This window comes from Canis lupus, chromosome 27 (assembly GCF_003254725.2).
Source record: "Canis lupus dingo isolate Sandy chromosome 27, ASM325472v2, whole genome shotgun sequence".
NCBI classification, from domain to species: domain Eukaryota; kingdom Metazoa; phylum Chordata; class Mammalia; order Carnivora; family Canidae; genus Canis; species Canis lupus.
In genome coordinates this window covers 21,106,555-21,122,395 of record NC_064269.1, presented here as the reverse complement: position 1 = coordinate 21,122,395, position 15,841 = coordinate 21,106,555, and the positions used below count along the sequence as shown (strand labels likewise).

The window sequence follows — 15,841 nt, the reverse complement described above, 5'->3', positions numbered from 1 at the left end:
TTGCTTAAGGAACCTCTCTGGATAAGGTGACATTTTAACATAAAACTGAAGGAAGTGAGGAAAAAGCCTTGGAGGTTTCCAGGGGAAGAGCAAGTGAAAATCTGTCTCCACCAGTAGAATATAAGTTCCTGGACATGGAAAGCTAGTCTGACTTGCTCATCACTCCACATGCAGGACCTAAGTACATAGTAGGTATAAAATCATTTGCTGAGACACAAATATGAAACATTTCTAGACATAATTTTGTCTGACATTTCTCCCCTTGTAAATACGATATCCCTTCTCTCCTCCACTCTAAAAGTGACCACTACTCTTTCAAAGATGACAGATGGACTTACTAAAGCTATATGCTAGAGCAACACTGTCCAATAAGACTTTCTCCAATGATGGAAATCTATATCTGTGATGTCCAACACATGTGTTTATTGAGCTCTTGAAAGGTGGCTGATGCTATTGAGGAACTGATTTTCCATTTGATATAATTTTACCTAATTAAAATTTAAATTTAATTGTGGCAAGCTGCTACTCTACAGGATAGGGTAACTCTAGTGCCCGTAACATAATTTTGATCACACACTCAAGGAATACAAATCCTAAGGATCATTTTTGTATTCTTGTAGACAGTACACATGTTCCTCTAAATAGCTGAGGTGATATCACATATTTATTTTAATTTGCATTCCTACATTCATGAGGCCAAAACTTCCAAACATTCACTTTTTACATCTCCCTTTATGTGAGTCATTGGTTCATACACTCAATTGGCTTTCTTAGAAGTCTACATTCATTTTTTAAAAAGGTAATATTTTTCCTAGTATCAATATATATTAATTGTAGGAACACTGAAAAAATATAGAAAATCACAAAATGGAAAACAAAAATTATCTATGATACAAAAATACAGATAAAACCATGGTTAACCTTTTAGAATAATTTCTTCTAATCTTTGTGCACTCTGCCATTTATATTTTACGTAACTGAAATTATTCTAGATAACCAGTTTTGTCTTCTTTTTATACTCATCACTCAACCATTAGCACATCCCACATTACTAAACATCCTCAAAAAATAATCTCAATGATCTATAACATCAATCTTACAGATATATCATAATTTATTGAACCATTTCTCTATTATTAAATTTTGAAACTATTTCTTACTGTATATTATTATAAAAGCCTGTTGAACTTCTTTGACCATAAATCCTTGATATCATTTCTAATTATTTCCTGAGGACAGATTCTTGGAAGGTAAATTATTTGACACATTAAAAAGGTATGAAGGTTTCTTTTAATGTATTACCAAAACGCCTCTCAGAAAGACAGCATGAATTTACATTCTCATCAGCAAAGTATGTGAACCAACATTTAATATTATCTCTTTACTTTTATCTTTTTGCCCTTACAACTTTGATAGTTAGAAACTGGATCTTATTCCTCTCTGTATTTTTAAAAAATTATTAACAGTTGACTATTTTTTCAGAATGCCTGACTCTTGACCATTTCATTATTAGGTTGTTAGTGCTGTGTGTGTGTATATATACATATTTTTTTTTTCTTTTTAAAGCATTGGACCTTTAAAGATTTATTTATTTATTTTAGAGGCTGGGTGGCAGAGGGAGAGGGAGAGAGAAACCCAAGCAGGCTCCACACTCAGCATAGAGTCAGACGTGGGCCTTAATCTCATGACCCTGAGTTCATGACCTGAGCCAAAACCAAGAGTCGGAAGCTCAACCGACTACACCACTCAGGCGCTCCAAGTTCTTTATGTAAAGATTATTAAGCTTTTTAAAAAATGTTCAGTAACTTTTTCCTTATTTTGATATTTTTATTTATATGTGTGATACTCTATGTGCTTGTGTTTGAAATTTTCAAAAAATGAAATGTCTATTATTTTCCTTAATTATTCTCATTCACTGCTTTCATGCTTAAAAAGAACCTTCTCATCCAAAGACATAAATAGTCACCTACATTTGCATCCATTTTTATTGTTCCATATTTACCTCTAAAATCTTAATCTAATTGCAATTTATGCTATTATATGATTTAGGTTAGAAGCTGAGTTCATTACACCCCAAATAGCCAGTGTCCTCAAACGTCATTTTGATTTAGTTCAAATCAATAATTTGTGTTGAATGTCCATTCCATGCCAAGAATGTTCTATGTACCTGGGATCTGTCAGTGAATAAAATATATGAGAATTACTACCCCAATGGAGCTTATATTATTACTTTAATAATCCATGCATAAGCAAACTTACAGCCCATTGGACAAATCCAGCTATATCCACTTGTTTACATATTGTCTATGGCACCCTTCCCTTTAGTAATGGCTATAACCGTTGTGATAATGGTCTGAAAAGCTAACATATTAACTACCTTCCTGTTCATGGAGAAAGTTTGCTCATCCCTGAAAATAACTAATACTTCTTTACTAGTGGGTAATAATTTCTTTATCATATATTAATATCTTACATATGTAAAACTCTGTTTATGCATATTTATTTCATTCCACTGACATGCCTACTTAATTCAATGTGAAGACTACACTTACTTTGTTTTCAAATTCACTTCTTAAATATTTTTCACCTCAGTGGACATGTATTTATTTATTTATTTATTTATTCCACAAATACATACTATCTACTATGTGTGAGACACTGTTCTAGGTCAGGTGTAAACCAAATGGACAAAGTCCCTGCCCTGTGTTTGTTTCAGTAGGAACAAATACAAATGCACACAAAAATGTCACATGGAGATCAGCTCTACGAAGAAAAATGAAGCCAAGTGAAGGGGGGGAGCAGAGGGAAGAATTTGCTGCACACAGGGTGGTATGTGAAGGCCTCTTTGAAGACTTTAAAGCAGGAACATGGAAGAAGTCTTGAGGATACCTGGAAGACCAGTGCATCCCAGGCAGATGCAAAGGTGCTGAGATGGGAATGTGTTTGGCATATTTGTGGAACAGCAAGATGGCCATTAGATGGAACAGAGAGCTAGCTAGGGGAAATTAAGTGGACATGGGCAAGGGGAAGGGTATCAGAGGAGAGGCCAAATCATGCAGCTATTTTACTTTGGGAAGAATTTAAGCAGAGGAGTGACCTGAACCAACATTCTTCTTCCTCTTTTGAATCATGATGGCTGCAGTGTAGATGAAGGATCAACAATAGATGAAGGAGGGCAAGTGTGAAAGCAGGGAAACAAATTATGAGGCTACTGCAATGATACAGATGAGAGTTAATGGTACTCTGGAGCAGATGGTAGTGATGGAAGTGTTCAGGAGTAGTCAGATTTTAAACATTTTTTTAAATATTTTTAAGTTAGGGGATCCCTGGGTGGCGCAGCGGTTTGGCACCTGCCTTTGGCCCAGGGCGCGATCCTGGAGACCCGGGATCGAATCCCACATCAGGTTCCCAGTGCATGGGGCCTGCTTCTCCCTCTGCCTGTGTCTCTGCCTCTCTCTCTCTCTCTCTCTCTGTGACTATCATAAATAAATAAATAAAAATAATTTTTAAAAATAAATAAATAAATAAATATTTTTAAGTTAAAGTCTGTAGAATTTGCTAAAGGAATGGAGTTAGAGTGTAAGGAAACAAAGTTTACAGTTAACACCAAGACTTTTTGCTTGAATACGTAGATTGAATAATGGAATTGTCACTTACTGAGAAGCCAGAGACTTGAGAAAGAATTCATTTTTAGTGGGATATAGGAATGAATGGGGAGCCGGAAGTTAGATAGCCAAGTGGCCATGTCATACAGGCAGTTAGATATGTGAGACTGGACATTAGGAGAAGGATCCAAGCATCAGTCAGTCTGGTATTAAGGACAGGAGAGTATTGAGATCAGCAATCAAGGGATTATAGACAGGGGAGTAAATCTAAGGTTTGAGTCTATCACATTCCAATATTTAGAATCTAGAAAGATTCAGAGGAAAAAGCAAAGGAACTTAAGAATGAGTGGGCAATGAGTGGGGGGCAAGCAGAATGGAAAGTATATTCTGGGGGCCAAGTGAAGAAGTGTTTCAGGAGGGAATTGATCAACTATGACAAATGCTGCTCAAGATTTAAAGAGCAAAAAGTAGGATGCAGCATAGGGATCAACCATCAATCAAGAATAGTCAAATATTCATTCCATTGGACAACACCAAAATAACTTGGCCTGAAAGTTGAGGAGAAAAAATAGAATTATAACTGAGGGAAAAGGGTCACAAAAAGGTAAGGTTTATAGAGTAATATATAGTCCTTACTTGCCTGCAATGCTAGCTAATAAGGCCATACAAAAAGAATACTTTAAAATAAGACATTTCAATGGCTCATACAACTTAAAAAAGTCAATAAATCTCTAGAATCAAGTCATCAACCAAAGAAAACTACAATTCCATCAAATTAAAGAACTTGGAAAGTGTGGTTCAAGGTACATATAAAATTTACCTTTACTCCTACTTCGGACCTATTTGGTAAGCTACATAAAGGGAGAGAATGGCTCAATCAAGTGATCTATTTGAAAATAAAATACTCTGATTTGTCCTGTTAAGCAGTGATTGACAAGGCAATGACGCAACACTGCATTTAGATGCACCTCTAAATTATTTCTTGGTCTAATTTCATTTCTGCCAATACATCACTTAGAGTACCACTGGCCATTAGAGAATCATGAAATTGATAGCAAAATTGGAAACTTCTTCAAAAGAAAAAATGTAGTCTGAGGCTAACATTGGCCACTTTCAGGTGCTTTCTAATGACTCAAATCCCCTGACTTTGAAAAAACAATGAGTTACAAAGACAAAGGGAAGCATTTCTGCCCTACAAACAACAATTTTATTCCATATTGGAACACATACCAAAGTGGGCTTCTGTTAAATGCTCTGAAAGACAGTGGGACATCTTTCAATGAGTGAAATACCTTTGCTGCCTCCCTAAATTCGGTATATTTCCAGAACATGGATACTGTCTGTCAGGAAATCAGAATGGAATCCGGTGTGTGAATCCTAGCACCAGTTTCTTAAAAACAAGTCTTTCATGGCAGCCCGGGTGGCTCAGCAGTTTAGTGCCTTCCTTCATCCCAGAGCGTGATCCTGGAGTCCCGGGATCGAGTCTCGCATGGCTCCCCGCATGGAGTCTGCTTCTCCCTCTGCCTGTGTCTCTGCCTCTCTCTCTCTCTCTCTCTCTCTCTGTGTGTGTCTCTCATGAATAAATGAGTAAAATCTTTAAAAATATATTTAAAAGAAAACAGTTTTTCAGAAAGATTTTCTTCTATGGGTCTTAGCAAAATAAAAAGTAAGGAGGTACAAACAGGAATATGAAAGATACTAATTAAGACTCTTTAGAGAGCTTTACCCAAGAGTAAACAAAAAGAACCTGGTAGAGATGATTCCAGAGCAACATGAAGAGAAAGGTAGAAGGTGGCATGAATGCCACTACATATTAATATTTCTTTTGCCTTTTAAGTAAGATTGTTCTCCAAACTTCTACTGAAATAATCATCTGCCTTGCACTGGCTAGATCCTGCCTGAAACACTGCGTTCCATCCCAAATGCCATACTTTTAGAACACTGACATATTAGAGAGAACCCCAAAGTGTACTGAAAATAGGAAGGAGCTCAGAACAAATTTGAGAAAAAGCACTGGATTGAGCCACAGCACATTTCCCAACTCTGCTTCTAGCTAGGCAAGTCACCCTGTGGTAGCAAATTAATCTCTCTGGAACCCAGAGGCAAAATTATGAGGTCAATCTAGACGGTCTTAAGTTCTTTAAATTGTATAATTTTATTATTTCAAAGTAGATCATCAGCAAGGAGAATATGTTACTTATGGTAAATACCTACATCTCCGCTGAATTGAATCGTTCTATGTTGCTACGAAGGAAGAAATAGGCAAAAATCATAAGACATAAATATCTGGCTCAATATTAAGAGTTTTTAATAAATTTAAGTTATGTAGCAACGACACCAGTTGTCTCAAAACATAGTGAGATCACTCTTATTAGAAATATACAGGCAGGTGCTGAAGAGCATAAACTATATGACTGCTAGTCTGTTCCAATCTTAAGATCCTACGATTCTTTAGGTCCAATTTGCCACATACCTTTCCTCATATTACCTTTGCTATTTTCTCACTGATTTAAATCAGCTGTTCCAGGGCTTCATCACTTCATGGGAACCTCTGAATTAGCCCATCTCTATGTCAAGTCATTATTGTGCATATTCAATTTCACAGACATGCTTTCTGGTTCTTGCCTATACTGGATGGTCCTCCTTTTGGTTATCCTCAACATTCTTATTTGGTATAGGTATTGAGGAAGCTTGTTGAAATTGCTTTAAAGGCTACATATAACCTTGTAATAATACCAGTGATGTTACCACGATGTGGATGAAATAGATGATGTTATCAGCTCTCTTAGTAAGTGCCACAGATGTGCTAAGAGCTTTATATGCATAATCTCATTGAATCCTCCTGATAACCCTATAAGGAATGTGTTATAGTATCCATTTTACAAATAAGGAAGCTCAGAGTCAGAGGGGTAAGTACTTTGCTCGAGGTAACAGAGCTAGGAAGTGAAAGAATCTAGACTTGAACTCTGGTCTGGCTAATACCTCTAAAGTACCTACTCTTAAACTACATATTCTACTGCAGTGGTTCCTAAAGTTTAGTCCCTGGACCACCAGCTTCAGCATTACACGGGAACTTGTTAAAAATGCACAGACTCACATCTACTGAGTCAGAAACTCTGGGGTGGGGCTCAGCAATCTGTGTTTTAACAAACCCTCCAAATAATTCTGATCCTCACTGAAGTTTGAGAACTACTGATCTACTCAACTGAAAATTTGCCTAGAAGGCCACATTCTACTTATTTAAACAATTTTCTTTTTTTTGTATTTGAATTTGAGTGTGTGATGGCTCCTTAATCTCTCTTCAAGAGGAGAAAGACAAAGCCCAGTAATGGAAAATCAGATTTTCTTTCCCTTCCCTGAAATAGGAAGGGTGATTCTTTGTCATTCTTGGCAAGGGGATAAGAGATCTGCTGTTTTAAAATATAAATAAGAGGGAAACCAGAAGGAAAGAAAAAAATGCTATTTACAGTATAGCTAAGCTATTGTGGTTAGACATTATAATGAGTAAATAGACTAGAAAGATCTCAAAATTCCCTTCAAGCCTTTTATAAAATAAATAACATTAAATGTCTACTAAATCAAAATAGTTAAAATAAAAACTTTTCCTAGCATGCATGCTTAAAAAAAATACATCTTAGCTTTATAAATACATCAGTGGCAAGGATGTTTCCAAGGTGGCATAACCAGTGGCAGGTACATCAGCTTTCTTTGGCTTAAAAAATAAAAATCCTTTTAGCTTTGTAGCTCATGCTGTCTAGAATGTGACCTTGGTCTTTTTCAAGCTTATCTTTAGTCCGTAGCACTGTGCAACTCTGCAAATCAGTCTATAATCTCTTTAATATCTTCCTGCACGTGCAATTTTAAAGCTCAGTCATCGGCATATAAACCATTCTTTACTTCAAGGTCTCTATAGATACCTCCAGCCCATCAGATACAAGAACTTTCACAAGGACACAGGGGTAAATATGAGTGATATGAAAATCCTGTGTAAAACAAAGTGATTTCTCCACAGGTGCTGGTTTACCTGCAAAACATAATGATGGCTTTTCATTCTATAGAAATGAAGTAAAACAGGAACTGCCTTACTTCACACATGCTTAAACATAGTGGATTTGGCTCATACTATACCACATCGAGGGTAAAATGAGCACATTTCATCTGCAAGCCTGATGTCTTAGTCTCCAGTAGATATTTTATTATATTCCTTTTGTCTTCCTTCTTTCCAGAAAGGGTGTAAGGAGGCAGTTAACTAGTGAATGACAGTCAGCATCCATTCTTATAAGATGGTGAGAATGTAGACCTCACTAATCCCTCTCCTCCAAAATACATCTAAATAAGGCCTGTGTAAAGCTGCCAGCACTCAAGAATGTAGAGAACCAAAAAAGCTAGGGCAGCCCATCACAGGTCTAAGGATTATCTATACATTATCTTTTACTAGTGAGATTCTTATCTGAACATTCATGTCCCCTCATTTCAAAGGGAAAAACTAAAGATCAAAAAAACCCCTAAAATAATAGACCCTGTATCTTATGACTTTTCAACTTACCATAAAGGGGGGGGGGGGTGTTGAGACATACTAACTAAAATTAAGTGCTATCTATAAAGAAGATTCCCTCCTTCTTTTCTTCATTCATTCATTCATTTACTCAGTTTTACTCAAAAACAATATCTAGAAAACGCCAACCAGCTCCACATGTCCTATCCAATCTCCCCCAAAAGGCTAGACAAAAGGAAATGAACTCTGTAAAAAGCAGAACCTATTTTGACCAATGAGTGAAGTAACTGGATGGTTCAATTACTGGAGCACTCTCCCAAAGGAAAATCTGGATAGGCAACACTGAGCAATGCTAAGCTCTGGATAGTCTGGTCAAGCACTTATCTGCCTGAAAGCAAGGGTCGAGGCCTCCTTATATCTCTTCCATCTACAGTTTGTAATCGCATCCATGATAAGAAGCTAAAAACAAATTGACCTCTGCCAATGTCTTCCTCAACCAATGTAAAAAGGCCACTAAAATTCCATTTAATAACAAACTGATATAGCCATTGTAAAAGTAGAAACAGACACCTTGTTTCTATACACACTATGCTGGTATTTTCTGCATGCCAACTCATTAAATCTCACAATCTTGTGAAACATATGCACAGCTTTTTGAATGTAATGGATTACATCCAAAGTTGGAGGGTTTAATTCCAAATCTTCATCCAGACCTTTAATACTGTTTAGTCAAAATACATACCAATAATCTAGGCATGAAGTAGTTATTTCATGGTGAAAGTTTAACTCACCCTTGCCATGTCCACCAAGAAGTTCTCAAATAATTTCCAAATGTGGTTACTTGTGTAGATTTCTTTCATTTCCACTTCAGTGTCCACGTAACAGTGGTTAACAAAATTCACATAAGCAATTTTAACCTGTGCAAGTTTCAAATACAGAAGAAAGTGAATTTTCTTTATCATTCATTTTCAAATATTAAATATGAAAAGTTAAGTAAAATCTGTGTTAATCACTATCGTGGATGATAGCATGTTTTATGTAGACCTAGAAAGCGTTCCCATTTCCCTTCTTTTACTTAAACGCTCCAGGCCCTGATCTAATAGCCCATTCCCCTGTGCCCAGAGACTGGTATACGGAAGAACATTTGACTTAGTTGAGACTCTGAGAGTCAAATGTGCTCCTTTCCTGTCTTCCTTCCTCTCCCTCCTCTCTCCTTCTCTCTGTCTCTGTCCTTCTGTCCCTCTCTCTCTTTATCATTCTCTCTCTCTCTCTCATTACTAAAGTGGAACAAGGTAAACTTGAACCCCAAGAACCCATCCTGCAGGTGACTGAACAACAATTATTCTCAGGAGAGAAAGAAGAACCACAAAGGAAAAGGAGACAAAAGATGGAAAGAATTCTGACATTATTTGAACCTCCTGATTCATCAGAACAACTATCCTTCAAATTCCCAAATACAGAAGCCAATAAAATTCCCTTTTTTTATTTAAATCGTTTAAGTTCGGTTTCTGTCTTTTGCAATCAAGAGACGTCTAATCTAATGCTTAAATGTGTTGATTAAATAATACTTTATTGCCACTCAGAAATATTTAAATTACTATTTCTGAGAAGAAATAAGCTCACAGTTTACAAAAAAATTATTTTAAGATGTAGTAACATTGCTTCTCATATTTAATCAAATTCCTCATAAAGGACTGAGATGAGTCTCACCACACAGAGTATTTCTTAAAGTATGGAGATCAGTTTTTGTCTTTCTTTCTTTCTTTTTCTCTTTCTTTTTCTTTCTTGTGAAAATGTGATGAGGGGCATCTGAGTGGTTCAGTCTATTAAATGCCCAACTCTTGATTTCAGTTCAGGTCATGATCTCAGGGTCAAGAGATGGAGCCCTGGGTCAGGCTCTGTGCTCAGTGCAGAGTCTGCTTGGGATTCTCTCCCTCTCCCACCGCCCCTCCCCCTAGCTTGCACACTTACATGCTCTCGCTCTCTCTCTAAATGAATGAATGAATGAATGAATGAATGAATGAATGAATAAATAAATAAATAAATAAATAAGTGATGAATGCTATAAGCCACCTCAAATGTATATATATATACAAAACCATTTAAATAATTCCAAGGATTCATAGAATCCAAGTTAGAACCATAAGGAGTACAAGGCCAGCTTTCATGACCTTAGTACTTATCTCTATTTGACTAAGGTCAAAAAGTAGACAGGGTGTCTGTGTCAAGAACTGAACATAGAGTAGGAGACATCAGAGCCATTCAGCACATTATCATAATCATCTTGACAGCAGCTTATAGCTATTCATTGTTTGCTACATGCCAATCACCTATAGCATTTTGTATGTAATATCTCACTTAATGCAATCCTCTCAAATACATACTATAATTGTTTCACTTTAAATTGTGGAAATTGAAGATTAGAAAGGTTAAATAATCTGCTGGAATCAGTCACACAGCTAGAATCCTAGAATGGATCCAGGATCCTGATTCATTTTTTAATTCATTTGTTCATTCATTCAAAACATATTATGAAGTATAGACTTAGGCTCAGCTAATATAATGGTAAATAGAAACAACCTAGTTGCTACTCTCATCAAGTTTTCAAGTTTATCATCTTGGGAAAGGATGCGAAGGCTACAGACATTTGTTAGCAAAATTCAAGTGCCAGATTTCAAATTGAGGACTCTTATAACTCTATTATGGGAGGCCAGGAAAGTGTTATTTATAGAAGTAATGTTTGAATCAAGAAATGAAGGATGAAGAGGAGTGAAGTAGGTGAATATAAGTTTTAAGTTACTATGTTACTATGATTTAAAATGTCTGGATTTATATCAAATTCAATGCATCACGCATTTATGAACTTTGCAACAATATACCACAACAGTAGAAAAGAAAGAAATTATTGCAATGTACATTCCTGGAAGCCTCATTAATCCTGTTGGCAGACAACAAGTTTTTAATGAGTTTTTTCCCTATTATCAGAGCCAAACAAGGACAGAGGGGAAAAAAATGATGTGCAAACAAAGCAAAACGCAGGTCCATATCTCCAAGAATGCACTTATTCCTAAAGCAAGGTAAACCTACAGAATCTAAGAGATGATACTGCTGCACCATCCTAGCCTCTCCTATCAGCGATCATAAATTATTTATGAAGCATCTATTACATGCTCAAAAACATACCAGAGGTTACAAGTAAATCTCAGTTTCATCACATCGCCATACTTAGAATTTAAGAGATTCCTATAGCAGCTTCCAGTAAACTATAGTGGCTCTACTTTGAAAAAGTTGATCATCTTTTCTAGCTCCTGCATAACTAAAAAAGTAAACTTTTTATGCTTTTTTGAATTTTCCTAATTAAATAGCTGAGTAGCTGAGTACAATTTCTTGACTAAATACATTATCTCATTATAAATAGTTTGGGGAGTTCTGGCACTGACGTATTTTATATCAATAACAATTCTGTGGCTGCCAGGCTTTTGTCAGGCTTACCTCAGGGATGCAGTCATCATGGGTCACCACCCTCACTATGTCATCCAAGGGCAGAAGGGAATTGCACTTAATTTCAGTGTAGACATTCTTGCCCTCTGTGCATGCTGCCAGCAACTCCACCAGGGTGATGTGGTAGGCTAAGGGGCCACTCTCATCCCCTCGGTCTCTCTCTGAACACATCATATGGAGAAGGATGGGAAATGATGCTCTATCATTGTAAAATATCAGCACATCTTCACCCCCATTTATCAACTGAAATGATAATAAGAGAGTCTACATAGCAGTCCAAATGTTCATCCTTTGCAGCTACTGCCAAAAGTTTGGTCTATCTGGAAACACATGCATCTCTTCATAAAAACATATATATTGTAAACGCAGAACTCTACCAAGGCAAGATGGGAAAAAGATTTTAGTCAGGTGCCAAGTGATTACTTATGAATACTATCAAAAGCAGCCAGGGAAGTATGGGAAAGGTAGATGGGGACAAGAATTAAATGGCATAAATGATAGCTAATTATTCACCAGTGAGTTACCCCCTGAAATTAAACCTGCAGAATATTTCAAGAAAGTTACTTTCCTCTCCTTCAAATGGAAGATGCTATTGTCAAGATATAAGAAGTCTCCTAAGTCTAATTTTCCCAAAACAGAGTAAAATACCCCAGCTCCCTTCAATAGTGACAGAATAAAAAAAGCATGTTCTTTGAGTCAAACGCCACTCTACAAGAATCTGGAAATTCCATGTGTCATGAGCACCAGCAGGGAATGGAGGTTAAAGCAGAGATGAGAGAAATAGAGAAAAAGAAAACTTAAAAAAAGAGAGAGAAACAAGTGAATAAGTGGGGCTTTTAGGATATACATTTTCCTTCATATTTTGTTAATATAATTTTAGTGGAGAATTCCAGCAGGTGGTAATTTTATTGCTCAAACTCCATAATGTCTAATTGACAATTATCAGTTCCAATTTTCTAACCCCAATGGGAGATATTTGGGGGACATATTTTTTCTCTATTTTATTTAAACTGATAACAGATTTAAATCAATAAGACAACTGGCTTGCTTTGAACATTTTGTTGAAAGAAAATGTATATGTGTCAAATTATGTACTATATATCAACACAATATAATATTACAAGTACTTCTTTCCACATAAAAACACTTCCCCTAATCGGTGCCATAAACTTTGCTAATTTTTATTCACTGCTTTTCCATTTTAATTATTTCCTTAATGATAACAATACAAAATCAAATTAGTTCCCACATTTCTAGGCAATGAAGAACAATTACAATGTAAATGTAGATAAGAAAAAGGAAGATTTTACAAATTTAAAATGTTCTTTAAAATGCTTACTAATTTACATTAAAAAATTCAAGACTTTAAGCTGCATTAATTTTAAGATATCTATGGGGCAGGAAGAACTCACATTATATCAATATAGGAACTCCCCTCCCCTCATTCCTAAATTGAAAGAATATAATTATGAAAATCACCTCATATCAATATAATCTATTATATAACTGTTTGGTAGCCTCGGTTGAAAGCTGCCTTATCCATATAGGCCTTTAGAGAACCATTAGGTCACAGAGCAATGATTTCCCCAAATGGGCTCAATTTCTCCAAAGTACCAGTTGGTTCCTGGTGAGTAACTTACTCATTGCATAAATCTCGCTCGATGTCAAATATCACAATGAAAAGAGCAAAATAAATGAGGGACGTCAACCATTTGTGTTTCTTAAATTTCTAACTTATTCTAAATAGCTAAGATTCCACATATCATAAATCACTGATGGATAATTTCTATTAATTAATTTAATTCCCTATCTTTCAGGAACAGAGCAAAAAAAGGCAGTGGGAAAACAGAATTTAAAACATCCTGTTAGGAAACGCCTGGATGGCTCAGCAGTTGAGCATCTGCCTTCAGCCCAGGGCATGATCCTGGAGTCCTGGGATCGAGTCCTACATCAGGCTCCCTGCATGGAGTCTGCTTCTCCCTCTGCCTATGTCTCTGTGTCTCTCTGTGTGTCTCATGAAAAAATAATAAAATCTTTAAAAAAATAAAAAATTAAACAAATAAAACATCCTGTTACATACTGAAAATTTTAAAGTATAAAATGTGTCACTTGCATTCGCACTTATAACATTTCATAGAATCTTGATAATTAAAGTACACAAATTCATTAAGGATCAAAAAGAAAAGTAAACTCAGAATATTATACAATCAACTTAATGGTATGTTACTTCACTAGATTTCAACAAAATATACTTGTTGCTTAAGTCACTGGAACTAAATTATTTTCCAAACCTATGTTGTGGGTTTTTTTTTTTTAAACACTATAGATTAACAGAAAACACATACATGAGCACATTATGTATGTGTAGCTGTTAAAATGCAAACTGAGAACATACCTCTGTCATTACCATATCCTGGCATTTCTTCACATATTTGCCATCTGCTTTTACAATCGTTTGCAAGAACCTCAGGTACTCCACATGGCGACCGTGTGTCTCGATGCAGTGCACAAAGTGCTGCACCACTCTCTCGCTGATCTCATTGCAGAGATGGTAATTGTTCATGAAGATGTGCCGCATGGTTTCTGCTTCAAGGAGCTAAGCAGAGAGGATTGTGCCCTTGTAATTCTGACAAGATCAATTTTCTATTTTCCAGTATTTAGATTCATTTCCCTGCTTGGGATCAGTTTTATATTTTATGCAAAGCCATACTGAGTTTCCTGGGCAAGCTTTCTACAAAATGCAATGAAATCATTCACCATTAAAAGCAAACTGAGCTGGGGTGCCTGGGTGGCTCAGTCAGTTAAGTGTCTCTGCCTTCGGCTCAGGTCATGATCTCAGGGTCCTGGTATCAAGCCCCACATTGGGCTCCCTGCTCAGCTGTGAGTCTGCTTCTCCCTCCCCCTCTGTGATCTCTCTCACTCTCTTGCTCTCTCTCAAATAAATAAATGAAGTCTTAAAAAAAAAAACAAACAAACAAAGAAAAAAGCACACGGAGCTCACAAAGGAATTTAGTTGGAAAAAGGAGTTTATCATAAAGGTCAACACGATGACAATGGTATTCTTGAGATTATCTATTACTCAAAGTTAGCTCTTCCCTAGTATCCACTGACGCACTTTTACAGTTACCTCTACTTTTGAGTTTTCTACATTTATCTCACTCATGGCATTGCAGCTGTTCTTTGTTCTATCACATTTTTTTCCCTAACATTAAACTATGTACATATAAAGAAAGTTGTCACTTGCAGGTAAAATTCATGTAATATTTCAAGTTTCTGTGAATGCCTCCTTAATGGAAATAAAACATATCCACTTTTAGGGAGAGAATTCCTTCAAGGAAAAAGATAAGGTGGGAAAGACTAATAAAATTCCATTCATCGATGCTGCTAAAACAAATCTAATAGACACTATAAACAGTAGGAGTCACTAAAATACTTACACCAGGAGTTAGAAACAAATTCAGATGTTTATGAAGGAGAACTTGGTTCTGGGGATTTCCTCGACAGAAATTCTGCAGGAATGTGTGGGCCAGATTCATCACTTCGTTCATCTTTTCATCGTTCTGTAAGTGAAAGAGTAGCGATGATACAGAGAAACAAACAGACCATAATACCAAATATTATGAAAAAGTATATTCTTTCCCACATGTACTCTTTTTCTGTCTGCTACTGTGTTATTCTCCCCCTCCCGTGTGCCCTTTCTATTTCTACACTTTCCCCTGTGACCTCTCTGGCCTCCCCCATCCCCACTGTCTTCTAGATGTTTCTCACCTTCTCTTTATTTCTCTTTCTACTACCTGTTGTGTTTCACTCTCAACCCCTCTTTGTTCTCTTTGTTTCACTTTCTCTCTTTCTCCCCAACATCTCTGCTTATCCACTACATTCTACCAGGTCTTCCCATAGCTGCATCTTCCTTCCCCACCTCTGCACCCATAGCTCATCTGTCCTGCCTTTCTCCCTCTCTCTGGCCCCTACTCTCTGCCCTCCCTCCTCGGCTTCACCCCTATCCTTCTCATCCCTCCCTTCTCTTGGACTTGTTCTATTTCCCAGTATTTCCACATATCTGGATTTTCCTGTTTCTTGTTTTCTCCTCTTTCTCTACCTTCTAGATCCCCTTCCTTCTCAAACTCTTCCCTTCCTACTGCTTTTCCCAGCATCCATCATCCCTCATTCTCTTGCCTTGTCCCTAGTCTCTTTCTTCTCTCCACTCACTTTTCCTCTATTCCCCCTCCCCCTGGTAAAT

The 15,841-nt window shown here is 36.6% G+C and overlaps 1 protein-coding gene across 3 annotated transcripts in view; it reads right to left on the bottom strand.

The window, feature by feature from the left end:
• ITPR2 (inositol 1,4,5-trisphosphate receptor type 2) overlaps window positions 1–15,841 on the bottom strand; it is a 472,019-nt gene that overhangs the window by 246,961 nt on the left and 209,217 nt on the right. For all 3 annotated transcript variants that reach the window (XM_025455430.3, XM_025455431.3, XM_049102671.1), the window contains 4 exons: window positions 15,039–15,161; window positions 13,997–14,197; window positions 11,593–11,844; window positions 8,892–9,017 (listed from right to left, as the gene is read on the bottom strand). In XM_025455430.3, coding sequence (XP_025311215.1) covers window positions 8,892–9,017; window positions 11,593–11,844; window positions 13,997–14,197; window positions 15,039–15,161 — 702 coding nt within the window. The remainder of the gene's footprint in view (window positions 1–8,891; window positions 9,018–11,592; window positions 11,845–13,996; window positions 14,198–15,038; window positions 15,162–15,841) is intronic.